This window comes from Thunnus thynnus, chromosome 23 (assembly GCF_963924715.1).
Source record: "Thunnus thynnus chromosome 23, fThuThy2.1, whole genome shotgun sequence".
In the NCBI taxonomy this organism is placed as follows: Eukaryota; Metazoa; Chordata; class Actinopteri; order Scombriformes; family Scombridae; genus Thunnus; species Thunnus thynnus.
Genome location: NC_089539.1, coordinates 13,498,863 through 13,526,846, shown reverse-complemented (window position 1 = coordinate 13,526,846; position 27,984 = coordinate 13,498,863). Strand labels below are relative to the sequence as shown.

The window sequence follows — 27,984 nt, the reverse complement described above, 5'->3', positions numbered from 1 at the left end:
TTTTCTCTCATTTTTTCTCTGTCTACCCAATGCTGGATTACCACGAGGCCCCAAAAACCTGGGTTTACTGCATGTCACTTGGTTTTGGTTATTGCCTGTTCTCTAAACATTCCCTGAACACTGCTGGTCCAATCATTTTTGCATTTATAAGGCACAGTGGGTCATGGATTTGAAGTAATGAGCTCTATGATACTTTGAATATAACGAGTATCACAGGTGGATTCTGTTTTCAACCTCTCCAAAATCAAAAATACAAGAGCAGAAGTGTAAGAAATGGATATAACATGCTTGTCTGCTCCAGTTGCAAAAGTTAGCATGTCCAGATAATTAGCTGACTACCTACATGATAACTGAACCCTAACCCAGTGTTACTTCCAAGGCCAGCAGCTTTCATGCTACATTAATTTGTGGTGTTACAAGTTAAGTTAAAAAGGCCCCGCTCACAACTAGCACATCCACTGTAGTAACCCCCCATGCTGTTTTAGAGTGTAGTTTAACATTAGCAGCTCTGTCCTGCTTGTGCAATTCAGGGAATTTTACACTTTTGCAAACCCCATCTAAACTAGTTATTGAAGATAGTGTTACGTTAGCCAAACACAGTGGTTAGCCCTCATTCTGAAAGTGAAACATACATATAAAACATAAATATATAGCCTCTTGCTTGTCCAAGTATCTAAGCTAAGGGGGGTAATGTTAGAATAAAGTTTGTTTGTTTTGTTGATAGGGAATTTCTGGAAAGGTGGGTAAAGTAGGAAAGGTAGTAGAGTGAATTAACGGTGATTGGGACATAAGGTCAAATGGGACAGTATAACCACACAGGGTTTATTTTCTCACCTGATGAGTGAAAATAAAAAACTTTTTTGCTGAGCCCTAGCTGTGAAACCACATAATCAAAATTGCATGTCCTTGTTGGTGTGACGTCACATAGGTACGTACAAATTTGTCAATATCATGTTTCTATTTTTGGAATTAGCTTGTTTTTATTTTGTGTTTATGTGAATGGGACAGCATGATTTTGGGTGATTGGTACAATACTAAAAGGCTTTGCTAATGAAGAAAATTATCAACCTTGCAAAACAGGACCACTGTCTATGCTCTGGATGCTCTAGATTAGTGGTTCCCAACCTCTTCATGTGTGGACCTCTAACCAACCACAAAAATGTTCAAGGACTAGCTGGATTTTGTTAGGTGTTTAGCTGGCAAAAAAGCACCAAGTTTGCCCTAATAGCCAAGCCAAGCCAAACCTAACACTAAGTTTACCCTTGACCTCTTAACCCATCCCTAACTAATCCTGATTTAATCTATTGTAGAGTAGAATGGCGCCAGTGAGACAGGAAGAGAGATGCAGGAAGACAGCAAAAGGGAGAGCACAGGGAAAGAACAAACAAACAGGGAGAAAATAATATAACTCAATTAAACGTGTTCAATGAAATTTGGGGGGGGGACAGAATAAAGGGAGGGGGTTGTTGTGACAGTGAGGAAAGGCAAGTTTACACTGTATGAATTGTGGATGGATTTTTAAAACTTACAATAATAAAGTTTAACAGAAATGACCATGGAGTCTTAATTCATAAGGAGAAAATGAAATGCCTACACTAGCCTAAATCAAAGATAAGATGTACTGTCCCAATCACCCAAATGTTATGAAACAAAAAAGGTTTTTGGGTAAGTTTACAGAGACAGAGACTGATAGTTCTTAACTGGAAAATTAGAAATAAACAATCTATAGGTAAGTGGATTAAGGAGATGGCATCTTGTATAGCATTAGAAAAAAAAATACATATATACTATGAAAAAACAGGAGGCATTTAAGGAAATATGGGATCCCTTAGTACAGTTTCTTAAAAGGAAAGAAACAGGAGTTACATTAGCACAATATATCATTGTATGAATATATGTACACAGTAATGTTTTTTTGTTTGTTTTTTTGTTTTTGTCTTGTCCTTTTTCTTTCTTTCTTTCTTTCTTTCTTTCTTTCTTTCTTTCTTTCTTTCTATATTAGTTGATTACTTTCTGGTATGTATACTTTCTCAGTATGAATTGTTAATGTGCTATGGATTCTTGCTATTTGTTGCCAGTAGTTGTATTGTTTTGCCTTGAGGAGTCTGAGGGGAAGGTTGGTGTGACTGAGGTTAAAGGACCAGTGTGTAAGATTTAGGGGGACCCATTGGCTGAAATGGAATATAATATTCATAAGTATGTTTTTATTAGTGTCTAATCACCTGAAACTAAGAATTGTTGTGTTTTCGTTACCTTACAATGAGCCCTTTATATCTACATAGGGAGCAGGTTCTCTTCTACGCTGACTGCCACATTGTCACTGCCATGTTTCTACAGTAGCCCAGAATGGACAAACCAAACATTGGCTCTAGAGAGGGCCCTCTGAGTTTCGCGGCAGACCTAGGTTCTCCTACATGCTTGAAAGGGGAGGGTGAGGGATATTCAGTTAGTTGCAATCTGCAACCTCACCACAAGATGCCACTAAATGCTACACACTGGTCCTTTAAGGGGATAATAACATGTGGTTCGGGCTGTATTGTATTTGTTTTACTTTTATAATTCCTTTTTTTATGTTTAAAAAAATAATTTAAAAACAGTAGGACTAACTAGCTCTAAGTTGCAATACAAGAACAATGCTTTTCCTTTATTTCCATGTCTTCAATAGGGATCATTAACTGCTGAGGATGTTGATTTTCTTGCCTGGGACATGCACTTTTAGCCTCATTCTTTTAGCAGGATATGTAGCCATCATGTGGTTCTCATTTTAAAACGAGTCAGCTGGAAACACTAAATTTCAGATTGAGACTGCATTTTCAACCTATTCATGAAGGTAATGTTAGCTTAGCTAGCTGGCTACAGTTGATAAAATCTAATAGTGTTCATTTCAGCCAGCAAAATCAGTGGTCACCACCCAGATATGAGAAGCCTGCTTTTGTCAAGGACCCACTGTTTTGTAAAAGTAATAATTTAGTGGTAAATCTGCCTCCATTATCATTATGAACTGCATGTAAGATCAGAAAACTTGACAGGCGTAGCAACAGCAACTCAGGGGAAGCGCAGGCTAAGCGAATGGTCAGTATGTAGAAGGGCCCTTTATTAAAATTCTGGTTTTAAGACTTTTATTCTTGTGATGGACAAAGCAATCCTAACTCAAGGTCCACTTACAAGCTTTCTTTCATAACCACAGTCACTGATGAAGACACTATGATAAGGTTGAAAGCACAAGGGGAAGTTAATAAATGGACCTTGAGATAGGAATTATTTTTAAAAATTTTATCAAACTTTATTTCCAAGGTAAAGAATGAACTTTCATGCTAATCCTAGTTATTTTAGTTTATTTTGTGCTAATATGGTGCATATTCCTAAATTAATTTGTGATGTGGAGTAGCAATGGGCTGTTCTTGTATACTTTCTATCTGATAAATATAAAACACAATCACAAATAATCACAGTAATCAACACTGTATAGCAGTTTATTTATTTCTGGTATGTTTTTAAATATATTTTATTCATTTATTTATATATTTTACATTGTCCTTGAATTTGATTTCCATGTCTTTCATACACGGTGGCAGAATGGGGACCCAAAGAAACATATTTGTTAAACTGCAGAAAGCTAAACACTATAATAGGTACATTTGTAAGTAAATCATGCAAAATTATACTAATAATACGAATATAAAATGATTTGTCTTGACTAAATTATTGGTTAATGTGAGTCAGTGATGTTAGCAAAGCACAGTTCATCTCTGCAGCCTATAATGTTTACAGTGAAGCATTCATGTAAACACTGAGGGGTGTTTCAAGGAACAGGATTACACTATTAACACAGTGGCTTCAACTAGTCCCAGCCTGTGCCTTTCATGTATTGTAGTACCATTACATTCAAGTCACAAAATGCCTGATTTTAAGAGTATTTCCAGAATCCTCGAAGACTCCTTTAACATCTGGATGAAAAAATATTCTTCCTGCAGCAAAATTTAAATTTTTTTTAACCTATTTCGCAAATTTTCATTATCCAAACAAAGCTGGTTGCAGAAATTTCATATCTCCTTCTCACTTCTCTACTTGAACCAGAATTAAAAATTTTATTATCAGTTATATTGGTATATATTGATGTTTCTTTCCAATATTTTATATTGTCATATACTGGCTTTAACTTGGTAATATTTTGCTTGTGTTTTACAAAAAGTCTTTTTCAGTGTGCAGCAGACAGACTATTTTTTCATCCATATGTTATATGAGTCTTTGAGGAATCTGGAAATATCTTCACAACAGGGGTAAGTGTTGCTAAATGACCTTCTGGGGTTTTCCAAAAACAAATCCTGGGTATTTATTTTTCTGAATATAAGCTTTGCACTGTGACTTGAATATAATCGGCATACACATAAGGCACAAACTGGAACTAGCTTCAACATGAATCATGTACCAACATAAACATTTCGCTTTTTCAAACAAAGCTACATCTCTCTCTGAACCAAATCATTGCTTAAGTCACATTCATCATATTGTGTCTATGAGCCAATGCTGCATGTTAAACTTGTCAAACAGCTGCGTGAGAGCGAATATATGATTTGACTTGTCAAATTGGCTCAAGACATCATGAACAGCATTTATCTTCAATTACTTTCTGCCCATTATCTAATGAGTAATTCTGTGTCTTGAAATATCCCTGAGCTGCAACGTTTCTAAAATAGCTCTCAAAACTACTTGATGGCTGTTTCCATAATGGCTCCATCATCTCATTTATATATGCACTTTTATTGAAAAGCATCATTGATGGCACAACACAAACCAATTATTACAACTATACACAAGAAAATGGAAAAAGATATAACCAGCAATGCTGGTAAACTTACTGTAAGCTTTCAATGTAATATGGATATTTTTAACATCCACAAACATTGGTTTTGCCAGAATAAATGAAATGGGAAGATAATGTTTTTGACCATCTGTCTGCTTTTCACCAAATCTCTACCTTTTAAAATTTCAACAAGGCAAGAAGGACCAAAACAAACCAAAAAACAAAATGAATTGTATCCTCGGTTGCCACTAATTGGGGTGAAAATAAACCAATCACACATTATTGCATGCACACAGAGCTGCCTATTGAACGGCAGTATTAACATCTACCCTCTTTAGCACTCTGCATATTTCAGTCTTCAGTCTTCTTTGAAAATCGTCCATAGACTGCTGTGATATGTAGACATTATTTACATTTTCTTTTCTCAGTAAGGCATGCCATTATTCAAAACTTTGAGTCAACGAGAGCTTTTATTAGTGGGTTACAGTCTCCCCGTCACAGCTGAAGTCGTTGCCATGACAATAATACTGCATACTGAGGGGGAGAGAGAAAAAAAACTTCTGTTACAGAGCAATTTCTGAGAATAGTTTGCCAAGTTGTGATGTGAATTCCTCCGGTTACCTTTGCACTGCAAAGCAAACAATGATCCCTCACACTGGAGGGAGGGATTTTCTTTGTTATCATACATTCACAGCACAAATATGAGCTGCTGCTTATGCAGTTTGTTTCAATCTAATCCCAGAAACCCAGAGAGAAATATCCTTTTCAACTAGACATGGGTATGTACAATAAGAACCAGACCTCTGCTAAATTATAGATGCATTCATTTTAAGTGTTTTAGTTTGTAGAAAGAGCAAGAATTTTACTGTCAACTTCTTCTGAGTCAAGTTTCAAATACTTTTCTTTCCTCTGAAACTTTCTGTCACAAACCGGCTTATTCTGTGTAACAGGACTCAACTATCTGGCACCTAACAACAACAAACTGTGAAAAATATACTGTATGCAACTGCTATTATACTCAAGTGGATAATTTTCATGGGCATAAGTTGCATACATACTGTGTAAAAAAAGTACACTCATCTAACTATTAATGTTTTGTCACACTAGCTTTGGTTCAAATATGAGACATCTTTTGTTTCTTATAATGTTAGAAATCAGGAGGAACAAAATAATACAGTATTAACAGTATTAATACAATATTCTTTAAGTATGCATGTCCCTGCTTGATGAACACAGTGAAACAAGTCAAACACTCATCCGACAATGTAAGTGGCACCTCAGATGATACACTGAAAGCTAAAGTGCTGAGGCTTTGTTACAAAACAATATGCAAAGTCATACATACAGTATATGACACATGAAAATGAATAAAGACAAACAGGAGTAACTTTCACACAGTTAACTTTCACCTATCTGAATAATATAGGTTTTGTCGCCACCCGGTGGCCAACCTGGGTATGACGTCACTCTTTGTCATCACGCTTTTCTCCATTCACATTCACACAAGCGTTAGACTGAAACAAAGAGGAGAATAATGGCTCTTGCACCATGCAAACCAAAATAAAACTCAACCTTGAGCCAAACTATTTCACCAAAAATAGTTGATGACATCACTCAATGGACTCATTAAATTTGTTTTTACCTCCATTTCTTTTAGCTAATTTATCTTAAATGATGGGTTTTCCACAGGAAATATGAGGCAAATTTGTTCCCTCTTCAAATCAAAACAAAAAAATGAATATCAAAAAAAAAAAAGATCGAGCCAATGTTGAGTTTTACTGACATCAGTCACTACGCCTAGGAGTCACCTGAATTGGTGCTAAGCCTTTTTTTATATAGTAAATTTATATGGCGCATAGTGTTCAGTTCAGTAGCTACCTTGAGTTCTGCTGCAACATTAGACTTATTGATGTCTGGTTTTAAAACACCAGAGTAAGGCAATCCAATATGGCTATGCTCATAGCACAGGTGTGGTGTTTGTGCATGCTCGTGCATGTATTAGTTTGTGTATGCATATGTGTCCAAACTTTATATCCTGATATATTTTCTACAGCATACAAATAAAATATATCTGCACTGTTTGCCTCCTCAGTCAACAAAAATACATCTGCTGGCTTGTAGTTTTCTAAACTTATAGAAAATTAAGCTTTTGTAGACTGATTTAGGAGGAATCTTCACACATAGTAGATTAAATGTCAATATATGCAAATGTATATTGACATCAGTTTCAGTCTCAGGAAGATGAAAGAGGAGCCAATGCAGGAAAGATGCTAAACAGATGATAGTTCGTCTTTCGTGATGCCCCATGGATCCTCCAGTAATGTTTTTGCCAACAATCTCCACACTTGAGGCATCCCTGGAGCAAGGTTCATTTCAGGGCCTTGCTCAAGAGCATTTAAGCAGTTTGTGAGGCAAAATTTTGGCCCATTCAGTTATAGGTACAGTCCTGGTAACATCAGCCCACCCTGCTGTCCAAATAACGTCTCCAGGAAATGTCTCCTGGACAGTTCTGGGTCAGACGTAGATGCCTTCGGGGTTCAGGCTGGAGGAGACGGTGTTTTGAAGAGTGCGGAGGTCGTTGGGTAAGAGACGTGACGAGCCAAGTCGTTTAAGAGAGCCAGAGTCCACTTCTGTAGCAAGAAAAACAAAATTAATGGCCAGCTAGAGACAGTAACAGATGCCACTCAGTTTAAGAATCTAATATGTTATTCTTGCATCTTAAGACTAGCTATTGAGGTGTTTTGTAATTAATTTCAGTAATAAAATTTGATACATTAGTGAGTGCATGGATCAAACTGAGCTGGGAGAGAATCAGCTATTACTACATGACAAAAAAACTTTCTGGAGGATTTTCCTTTTGACTTGTTGTGATCTTGCAGCATTTCAGGACTGTTAGTGATTTGGTCCATGTAATGGGGTTACAGACTTAAGCTGTTGTGGCACAACAATTCTGCCCCACCAAGTTTTCAGTCTGAGCTGTTGTTCTCTGGATGACCACCAGGTGGCACTGCATACATACACATGTGGCAATAATAGTACAGTGCCCTTTTTTAATACCTGTTTTAACAGCGTGATGTTTATGTGACAAGTCTGCGTGTGCGTGCGTGCCTATGTACGTGTGTGTGCATGTGTGTGTACGTGCCGTTTTCTCCTGCAGGCTGAGCAGGCAGCACAGTGACCTTGGTACCGGTCTGCTGAATGAACTGCTGCAAGTTGACCTGTCGTAGCTCTTTTGTCAGCTGCTCCAGCTCCTGCTCCTTCTCCTATGAAAGAAAAAAACAAACAAACACCATGACAAATAAATGAAGTCTATACCCAAGAGGGATTGATATATGATGATAGATGTGATGATATATTAAAAACAAAGATCACAAATAGATTTGGTGCACTGAATGCAAACTTTTGCAGAGACATACATGACTTCAGTTGCTGTACCCTCATTTGCATCTTTTTTTAAATTGCTTCATCTGTGGTGGATTCAATAGGTGAAAATCTATCACGAATCATAGCTTGTTCAGGATCTCTCCAGAAGTCATAACACAGTTGAGGCAGCTAAAAGAGAAGAATTAGCCCCCAAATGGTTATGCAACTGCAGGCAAGGGATTGTGTACTTAATCAGGCCCCTCTCTAATCAGGCAAAGAATGCTGTAATACCCCTTCTGATTTCCCCCTCTCATTACCTCACGCTTCCCACACCCTACTGGACCTCGTCTGTACACAGAGCACTTCAATTCATACTAGGATGCACGCAGCAAAGGATCCACTGCACATCCCTGCAAGCCAGAGATTAAACTTTGCTTCACTGCCCACAACTTAATGAGCTTACAGTAGATTTCTATGGTTCCACCTGTGTGAAGAGGACTGGATTTTCACACCCAGCAGAGCCAAACATATCCAACTTTTTAATGAGCATCTTTCAAACATCTTCCAATGCTTTGAGTGAAAATGCCAGGCGATATATTACATTCGTGACACTTTTGAGGCTACAGTGATGGAAAACTAACAATAAATGAAATGCTAACTGTGGATTCTGAGCTGACCTGTAATCTCTTGCTGGACTGGCCAAGTGAGCGTTCCAACGCCCTGCAGCTGCTCTCCAGCCGTGCTGTGTGTTGGCTCTGCATTTCCAGCTCCGCCCTCACTTTCTCTAGCTGAGCCTGCACCTGAAATCCAGAGTGGAAGTGAGCAGAGTAAAAGCCAACTCTCATCACAGCTTTTCAGAGGAGATGGGCAAAAGTATCTAAGATATATCTAAGATATTTGCTAGTAGATATGATTTAAAGAGCAGCATTAAAGTCACCCTCCACTTAAAAATGATGCATGTGCACACTTTGATACTTAAAAGCTGTTTCCACATACATCTGCTGAAGGAGGAAAGTTTCTCTGTGCTCATCAAAAACCTGAGTTTAAGGGGCGTACCTTCGAGCATGATTTGTGACATCACAACTAGTTTGCAAGCTAATCCTGGTCCAATAGGAAAATTTTTTTAAGTGTGACATGAAAACTTGAAGCTTCCAGTGCACATACACTGAGAACAGACTTTTCAGTGAAGTAGGACGTATTTTGCATCAAGCAATTAAACTTTTGAAAAATTTTTTTTTGCATATTCATAGATTCTGGGATTTTTAATGAGGAAGAAGGAATAGATGCCATTTTGAGAATGTTAATGTGCTTTCTTTGGGAAAAAAAAATAAAAATTCAGACACACATTATTATTCCAAGCAAAAATTTCCCAGAATTTTTATGTCTTAAAATATGTCTGGAGGAGATCTTTAACTGTTTATATTGTAGCTGGACAGATGCAAAGCTAACAACCAAACTCAGAGACTAACACTGAGAGACTGCAGCCATGCTAGTGGCTCTGTGAGGTTGTACTTAGCATTTGTCTCAAAGTACTGCTGTGCCTAATATCAACATGCTAACCACTTTTATTATCTTTGTTTAGCATGCTGACATTTGCTAATTAGCACTAAACACAAAGTACAGCTGTGGCTGATTATTAGTTTTTCAGATATTTGATTATAAACAAAAGAATTTTACAAATATTTCACCACCACAACCATGTATATGTCAGATACATTTTTAAAAGGTCTGCTTCATTTTTGGCTTGCAGTACATGTGTATACTCTGAAGTTAAATCATATTTGTTTGACAGAGAGGGTCTTCAGATGTAGATAACTAGTTGTGATCTCTGTAAGTAAACCACACCACATTGCTCTTTGTCTGTGTGCTGTTGTGTGTTTTGTAGACCAAGACGGACTGGTTTTTACCTCCTCCTCATTGACTTTCTGGTTGAGCTGGGCCTCCTGCTGCAGCCTCTCCTGCTCCAGGCCTGCCTCCATGCCCTACACCATACAACAGATAGTAAATAAAGTGGCAAAACTGGCATGAAAATAATCTAACAAATAACAGTAATTCTACTTTTTATTCAGTTTCAATGTTAACTTTGGGTGAAGATCCACACAGAGATTGCACAGGAACGTTTTCATGCTATTTATAAATTGAATATCACCCAGATGAATTGGGTAGCTGCTCAATGATGCTGAGCTCACCTGTATGCGAGCTAGGTACTCTGAAAGCTTGGCCTCAGAGTCACGTACGCGGCCCTGCAGCTCGGCTAGCTGTTGCCGGAGTTGCCGTTCGCTCTCCTGCTCGATCTGCAGCTCGTTCTGCCAGAATTCCTCCTCCTTCATCTCAGTATCATTCCTCCTCACCTGCTGCTCTAAAAGCAGCAGCTCCTCCTCCAGGTTTCCTTCCTGGTGAATTGAAAATGATTCAACTCGGATACTTTCTTACCCCAAGAGAATATAAACCACAACCACGCTGGATCAGCACACATCTACTTCCCATGTAAGTGACAGCACAGGCAGCTGTGGTTTTACTCACTTCATTGGCCTCACCGGCGGCCTCCTCCCAATCTCGTAGCTCGGCCTCACAGCCCAGCAGACGGCTCTCCAGGGCCTGGAGTTTGTCTCTCTGCAGCTGCACCAGTCGGCTCAGCTCTCTGGCTGGACTCCCAGGTACAGATGCTACCCCACCACCTCCAACTCTGCTCAGGTTCAGGCTCACACCACGGTGCTGGGTCTGTTTGGCTGGGTGGATGGATGAATGGAGAGGTGGGAGATGAAAGCAGGGTGATTGGATTGTTGACAAGTAGAAGCATAGAGGGAGGGAAGGAAGGACAGAGAATGAGGACAGTAAGTACAGACGGCCACTTTTGACAGTATGAATACAACTGATAACGGCAATCCCAAAAACACACAAACTCCGCACGCTACCTTCAGCGTCTCTGCTTTTCCCAAATATGTCCCGCAGACCCTTGGCTCCTCCAGTGAAGGTCAGAGACTTGCGTTTGGGTTCCCTTCGTTTGAGAGAGCGGTCTGCCGCTGAGGGGCGGAGCTTGGCCAGAGGCGGGAGGCTCTGCCTGTAGAGGCCACGCTCTGGGACGCGAGACTGCCCGTCAGAGGTTGGCCGCTCACTAACGGACGGGCCGGTTCGTTGGAGGATGAGCTGAACATCACTAGCATACTGACCCCACTTGTTGAGGGACACCACTGGATTCTCATGAGGAGCCAAGTGACGCTCCGTGTCCCGCCATTTCTCAATCAAAGTGTATCTTCCGGTGCGTCCTGGGTCAAAAATTAAAAAATGATTTATGTGGTGCTTTAACACATTTCTTGACAACTTAAAGACCCCCAAATCATATTTTTTATTTAGCCTTTTTACTATGAGTGATGGGGTCCTCCATGAGCACTCTCGCTGGTTTGAACTGGGCGGCACTTTGTTGGGAAAAAGTGATGTCATGTAACAATCTGCGTTTAGCAACATTTAAATCAAAATATTCTCCCAGCTGTGTCGCTGTTTTCTTAGTTTGTCAGGCCACGGTCAACAAAATCTGACCAAACCACACCCACACAGTCTCAATCAATCACATTAGCTTAGATTTTACTACTACCACCACATATTAAATAAGGGATGTTTTTTTCAAAACTTAAACTTGCACTGTTGTTTATTTAGATATGAAGACCTAATATTAAAAACTAAGAAAGAACAAGAGAAAAAAGGTTTCAGATGATATTTTCCAGGTCTGTCCTTGGTCCAGACATGTTCCTGTACACCATCTCATACCATCTGCCCTGCCAACTCATTTTGCGCCTGTTTGTGAGGAGGCGTTTGAGACTGTTGGTCCTAGCTTTCTACATACTGCATGTAGATTTTTCCACTGGCTCTCCGACTGGCTTACACATGCAAAGATTCATCCTCTTCAAGATGGACAGACATGAGCAAACCAACATTTTTTAATTTAGCTACAGATAGATAGTGATCTGCTTCAAGCTGATCACTTACATAAATAAACATCTATGAAAAATATGTTTTATACATACACGGCTCTCATCAAAGTCTGATGCTGGAGACTGTTTAGTTTTATATTAGCTTTGCTTGTGACATAATCAACCCCCTTCAATTTTAATCAATTTCTCTGAAAAATAACTTTCTCTTTCGTAATTGGTGATGCCTTCTCCCTGGAGGTCCCTCTGACTTGCAGTTCCCCAAGGGTCTATTCTTAGTCCCCTTGGACACATTAGTCATAATGACTAAACATTCACTTTCATGTTGTTATGCAGACGACGCCCAGATTTCTGGCCTGTAAAGTAGCTTGAATCATCTATTGGCTTGGTACCATCTGTAAATATTAAACCAACAGCCAGAACTTGTGTTTAACTTTGAATAGTGGCCTCTTCTCTGACAAACAAGTGAGAAAGTTGCTCAATCATGTTATCCAACTGAGTAGTGGTTGTAGTAGTAGTAGTATTAGTAGTATAATACTACATCAGGAATTTAGGTCCCAATTGCAGAGAAACCAATGGATTAGGACTGCAACTAACGATTATATAATTTTTGGTTAATCTGTTGATTATTTTCTCAATTAATATATTATTAGTTTGGTCTGTAAATGTCAGATAATGCTAACATTTTTTGATCACTGTTCCCCAAACCTTAAGGATTGACAAACAATAGTTCTGTCTATTCATCAATAGTTTCTGTCCAACGACTAATCAAGAAATCATTGCAGCTCTACAATGAATGCTGCCATGGCGTCAACACCCAGTGAACCCTCCAATAAGAAGTGATGCACACTTTTAAAAATGATCAAAATAATGTTTCAAGTGTGTCAGAATGAAGAGAGATAAAACACTAACAAAAAGACAGAACATATTCATTAAATTCTTTCACAACTCTCCCCCTGTTTGTGCAACATTGGCAGATTCAAAGAACTTTACAAGTGTGTTTAATGAAAGAAGTTTACAGTGGGAAAATTCCCCTCAGCAAACAGTACTTTTGTCGGGAAAAAGGACCTGATTCAATGGTTCGTGGCTATGTCTGTGTGTCTGTGTTTCTGTGTACACCAGTGTTTTTGTCTGTACACATGCAGATAAGAGCAAAACCAGTGGTGGACATTTGTGCAAGTACTGCACTGAGGGACTTACTTTACTTGAGTATTTCCATTTTATACTAATTTATACTTCCACTCCACTTCATTTCTGAGGGAAATATTGTACTTTGTAATGCACTACACTTATTAACAGCTTTTACTTTTCATATGAAGATTTGACACAAATAATAATATAATAAGCTTTTAAAATACAACACATTGTTAAAGATGAAACTAGTGGTTTCCAACCTTTTTGTCTTTTGAAGTCCTATAAAAAGCAGTGTGTAGTCGGGGTCACATTTCAGATGTCTATGAGCTGAGTTGTTAACAGCTCCACTAAATGGTAATAATTTTTCTCTTTAAAATTCTCACATGGTTTCATTTCCAAAAATGTTCAAATGATCCAATATTTCACCAAAAATCAAAGATTAAAGAAAAAGTCCAAAAACTGAAAACAGATTTGTGTATCAGAACTTTGTTTTTCTTCTTTCCTCTCCCATGAAATCAACCACTGAACTAAACTTGCTGTATATAAAATAGCTCAAACTAGCTCCACCTCCAGTGGCTACAACAGTAACATGCTGCTTACACACTGATGCTTCAGTATTAATAATCTAATGATGTCATACAAAATAATATGTCAGTCTGAGGGACAAAACCACTACTGCAATACTTCAATTACATCAAGCTCATAATACTTATGTACTTTTACTTGTAATGGAGTATTTTTACATTGCTGTATTGGTGCTTCTACTTCAGTAAAGGATCCGAGTACTTTTTCCACCACTGAGCAAAACACAACCCCGTTCCACCCTCAACCCACCCACACAGTAAGGGTCGTTGTAAAAGAGGCACATTCATCACTACAGCCATTCACATCAAAGTGCCCTGGCCTGGACAAAAGGCACAGACAACACAAAGGACAGTGAATGTCATAACTCCTGTTACACTGTCACTGTGAAAGACACACATGTTTTAACTCTGAGATATCTATCTACAGGGTTTAGTGAGAAATCACTGTAGGAAGATCAAGTGATAAATCTGTCCATTGTAAAAACACTAAACATTCCTCAATTTGAAGGAATATTATGGTCTTGAATTCACAAAGACTTATGTACAATAGAGTCCATGCGATGACTAACAAAGGCAGATTGTCAACATGTCAATAAAACAAAAGTCTGCAGCATGACTCATCTTGTTTTGTGCAGCCCATTTATGGTGAAAATCTCTTTGTGCCCTCCAGTCACTTTTCATTTTAGGGCAATTTATCATCTCCAGGCTGACAAACCTGCCTGGCCAATACTGGACACAGCCCACATCACAGCATATCCCCATGACAAAATATAATTTACACCACTTTAATTTAAGTTTTTCATCATGTTAAAACAACTAATTTGGATTTTTGTAGACACTGATGTGTTTGTTGGGCTGCAAATTCCACATCATACATCCAATTATATGTCACATTTAAAGCTCACAGTCCGATATTAAACTTTTTTGAGCCTCTACCACTGGTGAACAGGTGAGATGTTTTTCATGTTGTTATAAGATGTTTCAAGCTTACCAATGGCTTGTGCCAGAGCAATGACCACTTCCTGGCATGTGGTGAACTCCGTGACCCCGCACACGATGCGCTGCACTCCGTCCACCCACACTTTCAGCTCCATGGCCTTCATCCAGAGGCCCTCATTCCACTACACCACAGGGGGGTGCTAAAACTGTTTCTTTTTCCATCCTAACAAGGAAAAAGAAAACAACTCTTAAAGCTGCACAAATCAATAATTTTCTATTAACAATTGATCAAATGACTCCATGTAATGTGAAAGGAGTCACTCGTAGTGATGAACCAACAGAGAATCATCACCAGACTTTGCAGTTTCCCTCAGCTCTATGGAGCGTTTTAGCGTCTTTCAGCTCATTGTTTTGCTTTTGCGGCCTGCAACTTTATGGTTTTGTTTCAGTCTCAGCACTCTAATAAGGCGCTTTCGGACTGGAGGAACTTTTTATAGTTTTAAGTGCTGTTGGAGGAACAATCCCCTTTTTATTGTGTCTACACTGCAAGAACTGGGAATGATTGTAGTTCTTACAATGCAGTTTTGTGGGACTTTTTTAGCTCCTACTTCAGGGTAGGTACTCTCCCACCACAAGAGGAACCTTGAGTCTACATTGATTGGTTGAACACATGAGCCAATGCAGCACCAGAGACAGACATTTATAAAAATGTGTAAAATGTTAAGCCTTAAAAAATGGAACAAAATATCGACAAATGGACTGACAGTGAAGTTCAGGCTATATTGAGCCTATATACAACGCAGTCACAGTGTCCACCGTCTTGTTGTTGTCGTATCTTGTGCAGAAGTAACGTTGCTATACCAACCGCCGTCACTTAAGCGTTCCTATTGGTGGTGTGAAGAAAAAAAATCCTTCAAGGTGTGTAGTTCTCGGGGGAATTCCCCAGTATGTAGTTCCTTTAAGGGAATCCTCAGAACTGTTTGGTCCAAAAACGCCTATTGACCTAATTACCAGTCAAAGTTGGCAGGAGTTGGTGAAAGACAAAACAGACTTAAAAGGAGAGTGAATATTGGGTGAGTGAATATTCATCAGGTAGGCCAGAAACATTACTTCAAATGTTTACTCATGTCTGCCGGATGTGTAAATAGAGAACAGTTTAACATATTGATTTGTAGATTTGTAATGTTGCATTTACAACTGGTTGCTCTGGCCCCAAAGATCCAAAAAATATTTAATGCAGTTTTAATAACTGATATTGTTAAGTTTTAATTACAGTTACTTTGAACACATAACGATATGATGATATCTTCACAATACAATTCCACCACATGTTGATATATGCCGAATTATTACCAGCCCTAACCTTTCTTTTCCTGTTTAAAGAAATTATTTCCTACACTTCCTTAGCAACTTGACAACTACAAAATTAATTACAATGTGGAAGGAAACAGCTAAAACCTGATATATCAATCCAACAAACACTACATGGTTGTGTAGAGTGACAACAGCTTCCTGTAAGAGAACTTACAGTACTTGTTCTTTTGAAGCTATTTCCTGTAATGCTGCTGATTTATTGCTGTAAGAACACACTTGTGGTGCAGCGATTGTGACCGTCTAACAGGCCTCATCCAATATATTTTTCATTTGCTGGTGTCAGTGCAGGAAAGCTTACAGCGGTCGCACGCAGGCAGAACGAGGGCCATTTCAAACTGCTGACACAAGCACCTCAGTAGCGCGGCAGCCATTAGGAACCTGGCACGGCCACGACAGCGAGCCTGAGCAACAGTGCAGATCGGAGCAGTGAAGGAGCAGGTGCCTAATGCTCAAACTTCTGCAACCCTACTGGGAAGCAGCCCTCCTTTTTCTTGTGTGGGCCATTATCTCAGCTCTGATCCTTGACTTCCATATCGCTGAAGGCCTCCCGTAACAATTTAGTCACCTTCCATCTTCATCACAGCAGGAATAGGACTCTCATTCCTCCTGCAATTTAACTACCATTCCCCCTTGAGGCCTTTTCCTACTGAGACGGCATTACATTGCACACTCCTCTGCACTGAAGGCATCAGGCTCATCGGGGAGCAGGATGATTTGTAACTGTAGACAGATACCGCAGGAAGCATCTGAACCCAGACACCTGTTAAAGCACAGTAAATGAGACTGTTCCTATGAATGCAGCGCAGTGGGACAGCGAATAGAGGGCAAACAGAAAAATGACAAAACTGGAGGAACAGATGGATAAACAAAGCAAATGAGGTGAATGAAAAGAAGAGTGGAAGGTTGGGGTGGCCTGAAGGAAGAGTGCAAACACATTGGAATGAAAAATACACAAAACACTCTTAATCTACCTGGGGACAGCAGATTTATTTCATAACACATGTAAAAGTATTATTTTACGCAATTTGTTTATTCAGGCCAAGTGCGACATCTGAATTGTCACCAAATCATTTTTGGTGGCTCATGTAGAGATGTCAGGGCGTCAAACATGTCTACAATATTCTCTCATTAATTATAAAGTCAACATGTGTCCAGAGTGAACAGACTGAAAACATTTATAATCTGAATGTTCTGTTTACTGGAAAAGTTTTATTTGAAGAGTATTTCTCAACTTGTTTAGATTAATTCGCTGTCAGCTTGTTAACAAAAAGGTCTGTGGCCTTGTGTCATAGCGCACGGTATTCTAACAGATGATGTGATGACGCCTTTAGTTTTCACAGCTGCAATCGACATGTTGTGATTGAGTGTTTATTCGATGATGAGTAATATAGAAATCACACTTGGAGGGAGAGTGCATTAACACAAGCTTGCCAACCTGATTCTCTCTCTCTCTCGGACACACACACACACACACACACATACACACCTGCTATTCGCACATCTGTGAGAAATCGTACTGAGATCATTTGCTCCTCTGTGATACAATTATCATAAACATATTATCAAAACAGAGCAAAATAAGCTACAGCAGTTGTTTTTATACTTCATTCAAGTCCAAATTCATTCACTTGCCAATAGCAAGGTCTATATTTATATTCCAGTGCTCTACTGGAATATCGTGCATCTTGTATTTTGCTTCTTTTTGTCATTCTTTACTCAAAATGGAAAATTTCTCAAATACATCCGTACATATTCGAGCTTGAATCTGGTCTGAAATATGCAAGCAGACGTGAACAACCCATGAAACAACCTTAGTCACAAAGGCTCCCAACGGACAGCAGTTTGTGGACATGTGCGAACAATCTGATGTCATCACAGGGGGGAAGCAGAGGTAACAATGCAAATGAAGAGCAGGTTGAAGCCTGGACTTTTGACTTGCAGAGAGCATTTTACATACGTTCACATCAAGTTTAGACATCTGACATCATAACAGAATAAAAATAATAGAAAATCACACAAAGCATCATATGTTCCCTTTAAGTGAGAAGCAGCACTTCAGTGATTTTAGGACAGAACTGACATTGGGCTTCATGTAAATTTGCTTTTATAAAATTGGCAAAAATGAGAAATCTTTAGCAAGAGACTTGATTCTGGCAGTGTTGTTCATAGTATGTTTTCATGACTAAATATAATATTTTCCACCAACAGTCAACATAGTTAAAAGATGATTCAAGTCTGTGGAGACACTCTTCAGCTATATATGGAGCCACAGGTTTACAGTCTATGTCCCACAACGTCAAACCATAACCATAAGAAATAGCGATTATTAGGTCACACTTCTTGTGTTCTTTTTGTGTTGAATGTACAATTATTTTCATTCCTTCACTAAGAAGGAGGCTCCCACTGGTGCCTGACACAAACATCACAACATATGCTGAAAGATGTTTTCTTTTATAAGCAGCAGCATACAGTGTCATAGGAAGCAGGCAGCTGTGCAGGAGCAGATGTTCAGACATGGCTCTGATCAGACCTCTATACGTTCTTATCCTTTGATCCATTTCAGAACAACTCAGATGTTCTTCATGGGTGACTCTGACGAGAATGACAATCTATATAAGTTACTATACAGAATAAAGAAGCTGTGACCCAGTAAACTTAAGGTCAGAGTATACTGCCACAGTGGCTTCAGACTCATCAATGTAAAACTAATCGAATCCTTTGCACAGCAGCTCTAACAACATGACCACTGAAGTCTGTTTCCATGTGGAAACGAGCTTCGATTTTCTTTACCCTGCTAATAACTTCCAACACTTGAATCACTATGAGGCTGAGCAAGCTGCAGACACACTTTCACCACAGCCATTGCCGGTATTGTTCCACATTTTCATCATACTATTTCCACTTTCTCTCTTGTTATGCATTTGATCTAAATTGCAGTTACTTTAATGCTCCCACTGCCAGTGTATTAATAAATAATAATAATAAATAATAATAATACAGGCTACATATTGAGAAAACACAAATTAGTATGCTAAGACTATGTGTTTCTATTTTTGTTTAGCTTCATTGTAAATGTACACGTCCATATTTAGATCCACTCACTGAGCTAAGCATCTCTACAGTGAGTAACCTCAGAACCGGTGGAAAAGGTGCTGTAGCTGTTGGAATTTCCTTTTCCATTAGTCACAGTTTAATAAACAGCCAGATTCAATGCTCCACATTCCAACTGCATGCTGAATCCTTTAAGCAGTAATCCATTCAACGAGAATCCAGGACAGTAGAGTTTCCCTTTTATTTCGAGAGAAGCACCACTCCCTTAGTAGAGTGTCCTGAAAACGTGACCATCACACAGACAAATTCAACTACTGACGTTAAGACTGTTTGAGGTGAAAATCTTTACATAACTTCTGTTTAGCCTCAAATTGAATTCTGATCAGTTTGAAATTCTGTTTATTTTTGAGATTCACATTTGTTGTTAGTGAAATGTCTATTATTGGATGGACTGCCATGACATTTTGCAGACACGCTACTGTCCCCCTTAGCATGACTAATGACAAAACTAATGACAATTAGCAAATGTTAGCATGCTGACACACTAAAGTAAGGTGTTGAACATGGTTTACATGTACACTATACTTGCTAAATATCAGCATTGTAGCATTGTCGTTGTGAGTATGTCAGCATGCTGACATTAGCATTTATCTCAAAGCACTGCTATGTATAATGTGTTGACGTCATATAGGAGTTTCCAACTTGTAAATAGCGTTCACGTCAACCTCCAAGTCGTAATTATGACCACCTGCTTCGGATGTTATGAGCCCATTAAATGGCCCTTATCAGTTATCATCGGGACCCATAGCTTTGAGGTAGTATGGGCTTACTCTACTTCCTTGTTGGCTCAGTAGGCCTTTATCATCTATTGGTAAGCTGGAAGTCACCTTTGACTTACAGACAATATAGCTCTGACTTTGTACTCATAAGGTGCAAACGTGGATGCTTCATGGACGGCTTCAAAGTCCGTCAATCTATGTTATTAAACCCAAATTTAATGGATATAATATAATTTTGTCAGCGCACAGGACTTTAAACCTTCATATGACCAACTCAGTCACAAAACCTTCCTGAGTTGTCAGATGACGTTTCACACGCAAGTCTTTCCGATTCTTCCCATCCACCCGACATAGCATGAACATGGCATAAGTACAGCCTGACAGCGCTGCCAGTATAGTAGACTCTGTCTTGTTGTCATCTTGTAGACCTCTGCTTGATATTTTATTTGCCTTGTTGTATGAGAAAACTGATGAAACTGTTGTACTGTAGGTCCATTTCTGAGAATGTGAAATTACATTACACTATTCACAGTGCAAGGAAATGAACCACAGAACGAGCATGTTGCTAAACAACAAAAACAGCAACCAACAGCAAAGAGAGGACGAGCTACAGAGACACAGAGTATTTTTTCCAAGGGTATTAAAGTCAGCAGAGGAGATTCAGTAGTGTTCATTATGGTTGTGGTGATACAAGGAAATAGTTGAAAAGATTTATAGTGACTCTGCTGTGGGGAGGAAAGGTTACTGCTATCAGGACAAATCCTTGCTGCCAAGACAAGTTTTGGTGCAGCCATTTGGTTTCAGACATGAAGAATACTGCGTCGTCTGGGCTATGAACTGCTGAGCTAAACTTAGTTGTGACTTCAGCCCGCCTCCCCTGAAGTATCATTCTCAGGATGCCACAGAAAGGCAAAGGGAACACAGTGTGACAAGACAGTGTTTATTTGTAATTCAGTTCATAAGATGGATCAGAACAAAAATGCCATTGAAAGCTCCTTTAATATCCCTGAGATAAGCGTTAGAGGTACAAAGATAAAAGGTTTTAATTTCACACCAACAACAAGTCTGGGTTTAAATGCAAAATACCCACTGAAGAGCTCATTTCCTCTCATGCTTCAGCCCAATGCTCATCCCGGTCCATCCCTTAATTAAACTTCAACAAAGTAATTTATGAATAAAGTTTGAACTTCTGACACTTGCTTATTTCACAGACGGTCTGCCAACAACAACAAAAAAAGGAATAAAGTTTCCATTAAATTCTTCGAAAACACTGATTCTATCAAAAAAAAATCTAATTAAACCTCCGCACTACATGTGAGACTGTATATTACAGTAACATGGGTCCAATTTATATTGTTATTGTATATTTTTTACAATGTGTCTATATCATATCTTCTCAGTACCAAGTTTTCACAAGTAATTATAAATCTAAAGAGGCAGCAGTAGTGAGCAGTTCAACAACAGATGATGCAATCAGAGGTAAAGTAACAAGGAGGTTGTGGCAGCAGGAGGGGTTCCTCTGAAACAAGTGGTGCACAGACAAAAGAGCATGCTGCACAGAGAGAGAGAGAGAGAGTGTGTATGTGTGTGTGTGTGTGTGTGTGTGTGTGTGTGTGTGTGTGTGTGTCCACACGGGTAGTGGCATGACTGGATGCAAACAATCCCTCACCATGGCGACACAGCTCTGGCTTTGTCCGAACCTTACACAGATGACTGGATTGATTGGAGGGCACGGTCTGGGAAAGTAGACCAAACAATCACCAACAATTAAGAAGCAACCAGTGCTTTCCTGTCACTTCCTCTTTGTTTTCTCTGAATGCGGGCTGCGAGAAAACATGGAGGTGTGTGCTGCCGCAGGGTTTCTCAATCTCAGGATTAGGTGAGTGGTCTCAGAACTGGTCTGCTGGTGGAGATTAACCAAAGGTTCAACTGGAGCAATCATGCGGTTTAGTTGACCTCCCACAGGGGAAATTTATCTCAGACTAATTGGCATAATACCCACATATAGTTCATATTAGTGCTGCAACGATTAGTTGATTAACCTATTAGTCGATCAACAGAAATTAATCACCAACTATTTTGATAATCAATTAACTGTTCCAGCTTCTTAAATGTGAGGATTTTATGCTTTTCTCATATGTGATAGTAAACTAAATATTTGGGGATTTTGGACTGTTGGTTCAATAAAAATGAAAATCTATAAAATAATTGGTCTAATTAGTTTAATTGATGATGAAAATAATTGTTAGTTACAGCCTTAGTTCATATAAGAACATAAAGGAAAGTACATTAGAATATAGTTATATTTGTCCTCTGTATATAAGTTATTAATTATTGCCAGCCTGAATGACAAAAGTAGATATTTTACACAAATATTAGTACAAATACTGTACATTCAATATTTACGGTGCATAAAAACGTATTTATTCAAGACAACTCTTACATATACAGCATCAGTCAAAAATATGGACACATGTTCCCATTCCCTTGAATGACAACATGTGTCCAAACTTTTGACTGGTGCTGTATGTTCGCCATACTGTCAAACCCTCCCCCTCAACAAAACAAAAACAAACTAAACAAAAATAAAAAGTGAATTAGTCCTCTCTCCTTCACCACCTCACTGACTCAAATAAGAGCAAAAGACGAACATATGTCTCCTGAGGACTGATAATACACTTGGCAACTGTTTTTTGTTCCTGCATAAAAATATGAGGAGAAATAAATAGATAAATGTCAACCTGATGGCGTTACAGGAGAAGTCAGGGGAATCACCACAGTCAGTAGGATTTGCCCTCTAGGAACATGATTGTGTGTACCAAATGTCTTGGCAACCCATCCAATAGGACCAAAGTGACCGGTTACACAAACAGACACAGGAAATGCTCATGTCAGCAGGTATTTTGATATAAAAAGCAAATTAAATTAGATTTTGACCTTTATCCCTCAAACAAGATGTCACTTTCTTTGATGGAGTATTCTGAAGGCTCACAGGCCCTCAGCACAGTAACAGGCTCATGACTTTGTGATTTTGAGTTGGCACACAGCCCTCATATTACCCCTCTCCCATATTTCCTGTTCCTTCTCACTGATATTAATACCAGTGTCTGAAATTAACTTTTTGACTCACCTGCCAAGGGAACTGGTAGATGAAAAAAATCCACTGGCAAAGCATATTTTTCACCGGCCAAAATAATAAAGGGCCTTTTTGTATCACATATACATCCCTTTCAGTACATTTCATTGAGATGAGGTATTGAGTACAAACCACAGCCTCAGCATCATACTGCAGCCTCTTGAAACTCCTTCATCTCCAAAACTCCATTTCTCACAAAACTTTCTTTTGTTATGTGTTTCGTCCTCTTTTCGTTGGTGGGTTTGGGTTTTTGCTTTAAAGATGGGCTTAATCCTTGTAAATGTTGCCACATAATAGCTATTTATTTAACGGTAGCTAGCAGCAGACCAGCAGCAAGTGACAGTTTAGCAGAAAGCTACGATGTCGAGTAGCTGATGTCCCGTTCGATAAACAGTGCCACGAAACTAGGAGCGCTTGAGATGGTCTGAGGCTGGCGCTCCTTCTCCTCAGACCATTTCAAGTGCTATTACAGTTTCATGGCACTGTTTAGACGCGTGAAAAAAACACATATGGTGCATGTGTCTACATTGTATAGGGACAAACATGACTTATTTCCTCTGAGCCATCATGCCAGATATTTTATTACATGACTATTTTGGTACAAACCCACCAGTGTGGTGGATAGCCTTCTGAGATTTACTCGCAAAATGGAAAATCTACCCGCATTTGGCACTTAATTTTGGACTCTGTTAATACTGTCTAATACTATACCTAAATTTATAATAGATTTTATAACAATTTAAATGAGAAATTGGTCAAAAACATACACCTTTTAAGCTCCTGTATTCCTTTCAATGTGCTACCTCTGCCTCAATCTCTTCATGTTAAACCAGTGCTCTGCTAGATGTAGTTGTGTGCTTCTCAATAGAGGCACCTTCAAGAGATTACTTCCACATCAACTTTGTCAGCTGAGGAGAGCGAGGTGGCTGCATGTTTGGCAAAAGCTGGAATAAGCTGAGTGAAAAGCCTCAGAGGGGGGTAATCAGACAGAGCAGCTTTCCATTCAGGTACTGTCGATCATAAAGTCTGTACTATGAACAATGTAAGATTCTCCTGTGAACAAACAAATGTGGAGTTTCACAACAAGCGCCATTTGCCACCATTTCCACTGCCATGTATGGAAATACCATTTAAATACTGATGACAAATAGAAAACAGTGTATCAAAGTCCATCTCTGCCTCATATTTTCACCATATTGGCGGGTTGTCAACTCCATTGAATGACACCTTGTAGTCTCAAAAGTTAAAAATAATCAGCTTGGTGGAGAACATAAGCCTTTAACCTCGTAAGACTTGGGGCTTAGCTGACCACGAGGTGGTGGTGGCGGGGGGAGTCTGCTGAAAGATGACCTGGACTGGATTTACACTGTAAAATCTGTTAAAACTAGAGCTCTCCACTTATTTCTTTATGCAAATATCAACTGCATGGAATCACATGTTTACTTATTTAGGAAACAATGGCTGGATAATAAAAATGAATCAGTGCACTGCATAATCAATAAATTAGATTATGAGAATGACAGAGGGGGGAAACAGTCAGAGGGTTGTTTAAATGGAGACTTTGGCTTAAAAAGCCAGAGACGGGTGTTTAGTGAAGTCACTGAGCTTGCAATTTTACATGTTTACTTTAAGGCAGAGCTTGATTTAAAATAAGCTGATTCAAGATGAAAATACTGAATCATTTATTTGAATGTTCACTGATATCAGATCAGTTTCACAGACCAATGTTATGACGTCAAACTAATCATTTTAGTGGAAAACAGATTATCTCCTCATCTGTAAGGACATGTGGAACATAAACAGGTAATTAAAAAAGGAGAAGGAGACATTTTATAAAGAAATAAACACTGTCACAACGAAAAAAAATGTTTTGCAGAAGCCTAGTTTCATTTTGCAAATGTAGATTAGTTGTAGATAAGCAGGACACAATCTTGTTTGTGTGATCTGAAACAAACTGTACAATCGAAAACCCTTTTATGTGCCATTGTCCTGCATACCGGTGAAGAGATATATTGTTTTCTCACTGTGTTTTTGTCCAACAGAGTACACCTACTACAAAAGGTACTACAGTAGTACCTCTGAATGAGTTCTGCCCTTGCTTCCTATCACACATGTGCCTCAAGGACTGTAGCTGTATGACTCAGTTGAAGGAACTCTGATTAAAAAGCACTGCTGAGTGAGCGCTTATAGCCCAACTCTATTAAGAGATTCATCATTGCAGGGCTCAGCAGATCCACTCACACACTGATCACTCACTCAGACTTCCTGCTGGCTCACTGATCAGGTATGTGGACAAATGTGTCACGAACACCAGTATCACTCCATTTGTGGATGTAATGGGGTGTAAAATATGGACTAAAAGTAGATTATGGAATTATATGCCACATTAATGTTTAAAACAGGAGGATGGAGGTGATAACATGAGAAAAATAAAGTTATGCACCCACTCATCAGCATATGTTTTTGCCCTTCTCTGAGTGTACGTCTTTCTGACACATGACAGGAAGAAATTTACTATAAAAAAATAACATTACAGCCTTATTTAAATGGCAACAGCTTTAAAATGTTTCCTGGGCTGACGCATTCAAGTTACTGAGCCATAGATTCACTGCATTCAGGCCTGCGTAAAAGCCAACATCATACCTCTGTTCAGCCGCAGATCACTGTGTGTCAGAGCATGTAAAACTCTCCTCTTGTCCCGTAGCTTCAGTATTTCTCCTCAGTGTAAAATCCGATACTTTCCGCTGCATGGTATGCGGGCAACATGCGGGAGATCCTGTTTATACCGTGCGGATACGCGCCTGCATCAGACCTCACCCCCGCCTGTAGGACTGTGATAAACCGTGCGGATGTAAACACGCGTCTGTCCGGTCACCGCGCATCCGACGCGGAGCTTTCAACATCTGCTGCTCTGTGTGTTATTCTGCCCCTCTGCCCATCATTGAAGTGAGGCAGTCCGGAGAGCTTGTAAATTACATCGGAACAGAACTGGGACACCGCAAGGCATGATGGACCGGTTAAAGCTGCAATGCACTGGCGACGCAAATGGACCCCGGGATAGATCACACTGAGACGTGTGTGGGCAATGGCACTTATGTAGCGGGCGGTTACACGTGTGTTCAGATCAAAACAGTTTCGCCAGGGTCATATTGTGTTCATAAAGAAAAAAGAAACGGTCGCACTTTATTTTACGGCACACTAGTAAGACGTAATAACCCATACTCTGTGTCAAATAGACAAAAACTAAAAATAGTGTGTTAGACAGTAAATAAACAGTTAAGACACCATACACCTAAATTATGCTGTAATAAGACGTAATAAGATGTAATAAGCCATACTTTGTGTCAAACAGACAAAACTAGAAATAATACATTCTTTATTAGACAGTAAACAAACAATTTAGACACCATACACCTAAATTATGCTGTAATTAGAAACTGCATATAATGCTGTATTAGACCCCAAATATACTATATTTAGATGCTTTTATACCAAATTATACTCTAATTAGAAACCAAATAGGAGATCGTAATACACTGTTAGGCACAATTTAACAAGATCATAATCTAATTATAAATCAAATACAATGCCCTTACTACCAAATTATGCTGTAATTAGACACCACATTAATGCCACCAACATTGGCCTAAGATAGCTTAAAGGGGACCTATTGTGCTCACTTCCAGCTCCATATTTTTATTTTTGGACTCCATTAGAGTAGCTTTGCATGGTTAAAAAAAACTTATTCATCTTATATTGACCTTTTATGCAGCACCCTCAGTTAAGCCTCTGTCTCTTAACAGGCAGTTTTAGCTCCTGTCTCTTTAAGGCCCCCTAACGATGAATCCATTCTGTTCTGATTGGCCAGCTTTCTGAAGTCTGCCAAGAGGCAGCCTTTTCAGAGCCATGTAAAGTTACTGCCAATGAAAACCCAACATTTCCTGCTTTACTACTTCATATTAAAAGCTTTTAAATGACAAAATAACGGGAGACTTTTATTGGGAAGAATTTACAGGAAATTAAACATGTTCCTCACTGAATTAGCAGAGCTTCGTTAGTGGCGCTAATCCTCTGTTATCAATATTGTTTAAAATGTTGAATATGTCATTGTAATAACAAATATTTTGATAATTAAAAAAGATAGGAAGGGAGTATTTAGTTTTAATATATATAAAAATTAGGAGTACACAATAGTCTGAAATAAGAATAATGTGATATAATGTTACACACTCTGATGCATGCTGATTTACAATCTGCCTGTAAAAAAAAAAAAGAAAAAAGAATAAGAAGTAAAAGAAAAGTCACCTGAGGCTAAAATCGGAAAATCTGATTGGACAGTGGAAATATCAATCATGAAATACACATCTTTCTTCTGTGTAAACTGCTATTTTCACATCATGCACCTGCCAGCTGCATGGTCTCACAAAAAACTGTGAAGTTCAACCTGGACTTCTTAGGTAAGTAACGTTATTATATTAAAATCGCTGATTAAGGCGGCTACTCCGCAACTCAGGCATGTAAGAAATAGCTGTGAATGTATGACGATGCAAAAAGTCTCCTGAACAACTAAACAAAAAAAAATAATTTGAACAAATTCTGTTCAGTAGTTCTTGTTATCTGAGGACCAATGCAGGCGTCCAGAGGTAGGTCGTCCATCACCACCACAAATGCCAGGTCCAGCTGCCTGAGTCACCACTATAGCCTTGGCTAGCACTGGTTAGCTGTTGGTTAGTGAATGTCACTAAGCAGTTCAAAGTTATTTGACTGACATCCGTTCTTTAATTTTGGAGATAATATTTTTCTGAAAGATTCGACAGCTCAGCTAACCTCCAGAGACGGACTTCCAGAGAACGACCATCAGCTCCTCATGAGCAGCTCGGCTACAAACAGCTGT

General features: G+C 39.0%; 1 protein-coding gene across 2 annotated transcripts; it reads right to left on the bottom strand.

Annotated features, from left to right (window-relative positions):
- Positions 1-5,254: 5,254 nt before the first annotated feature.
- On the bottom strand, positions 5,255-26,183 carry rassf8b (Ras association domain family member 8b). Of its 2 annotated transcripts, XM_067581646.1 has the most exons (9): positions 25,734-26,181; positions 14,803-14,973; positions 11,083-11,433; positions 10,691-10,896; positions 10,357-10,560; positions 10,075-10,149; positions 8,845-8,967; positions 7,947-8,067; positions 5,255-7,434 (listed from the first exon to the last, which is right to left on the bottom strand). In XM_067581646.1, the coding sequence occupies exons 2-9, from the start codon at positions 14,912-14,914 to the stop codon at positions 7,319-7,321; spliced, it is 1,308 nt and encodes a 435-aa protein (XP_067437747.1). In that variant the 5' UTR covers positions 14,915-14,973; positions 25,734-26,181; the 3' UTR covers positions 5,255-7,318. The 2 variants fall into 2 exon arrangements, with proteins under 2 accessions (XP_067437747.1, XP_067437748.1); XM_067581647.1 differs by lacking the exon at positions 8,845-8,967 and having other exon boundaries at positions 25,734-26,183.
- Positions 26,184-27,984: the final 1,801 nt, after the last annotated feature.

Bases quoted from the DNA above. Each gene is read 5' to 3' on its own strand.
- rassf8b (XM_067581646.1), bottom strand. From the start codon at position 14,914: ATGAAGGCCATGGAGCTGAAAGTGTGGGTGGACGGAGTGCAGCGCATC. The intron at 8,968-10,074 runs GTAAAAACCAGT...TCTGGATTTCAG, and splicing joins AGAAAGTCAATGAGGAGGAG to GTGCAGGCTCAGCTAGAGAA. The intron at 7,435-7,946 runs GCACGTACACAC...TTCTTGCTACAG, and splicing joins TCAGCCTGCAGGAGAAAACG to AAGTGGACTCTGGCTCTCTT.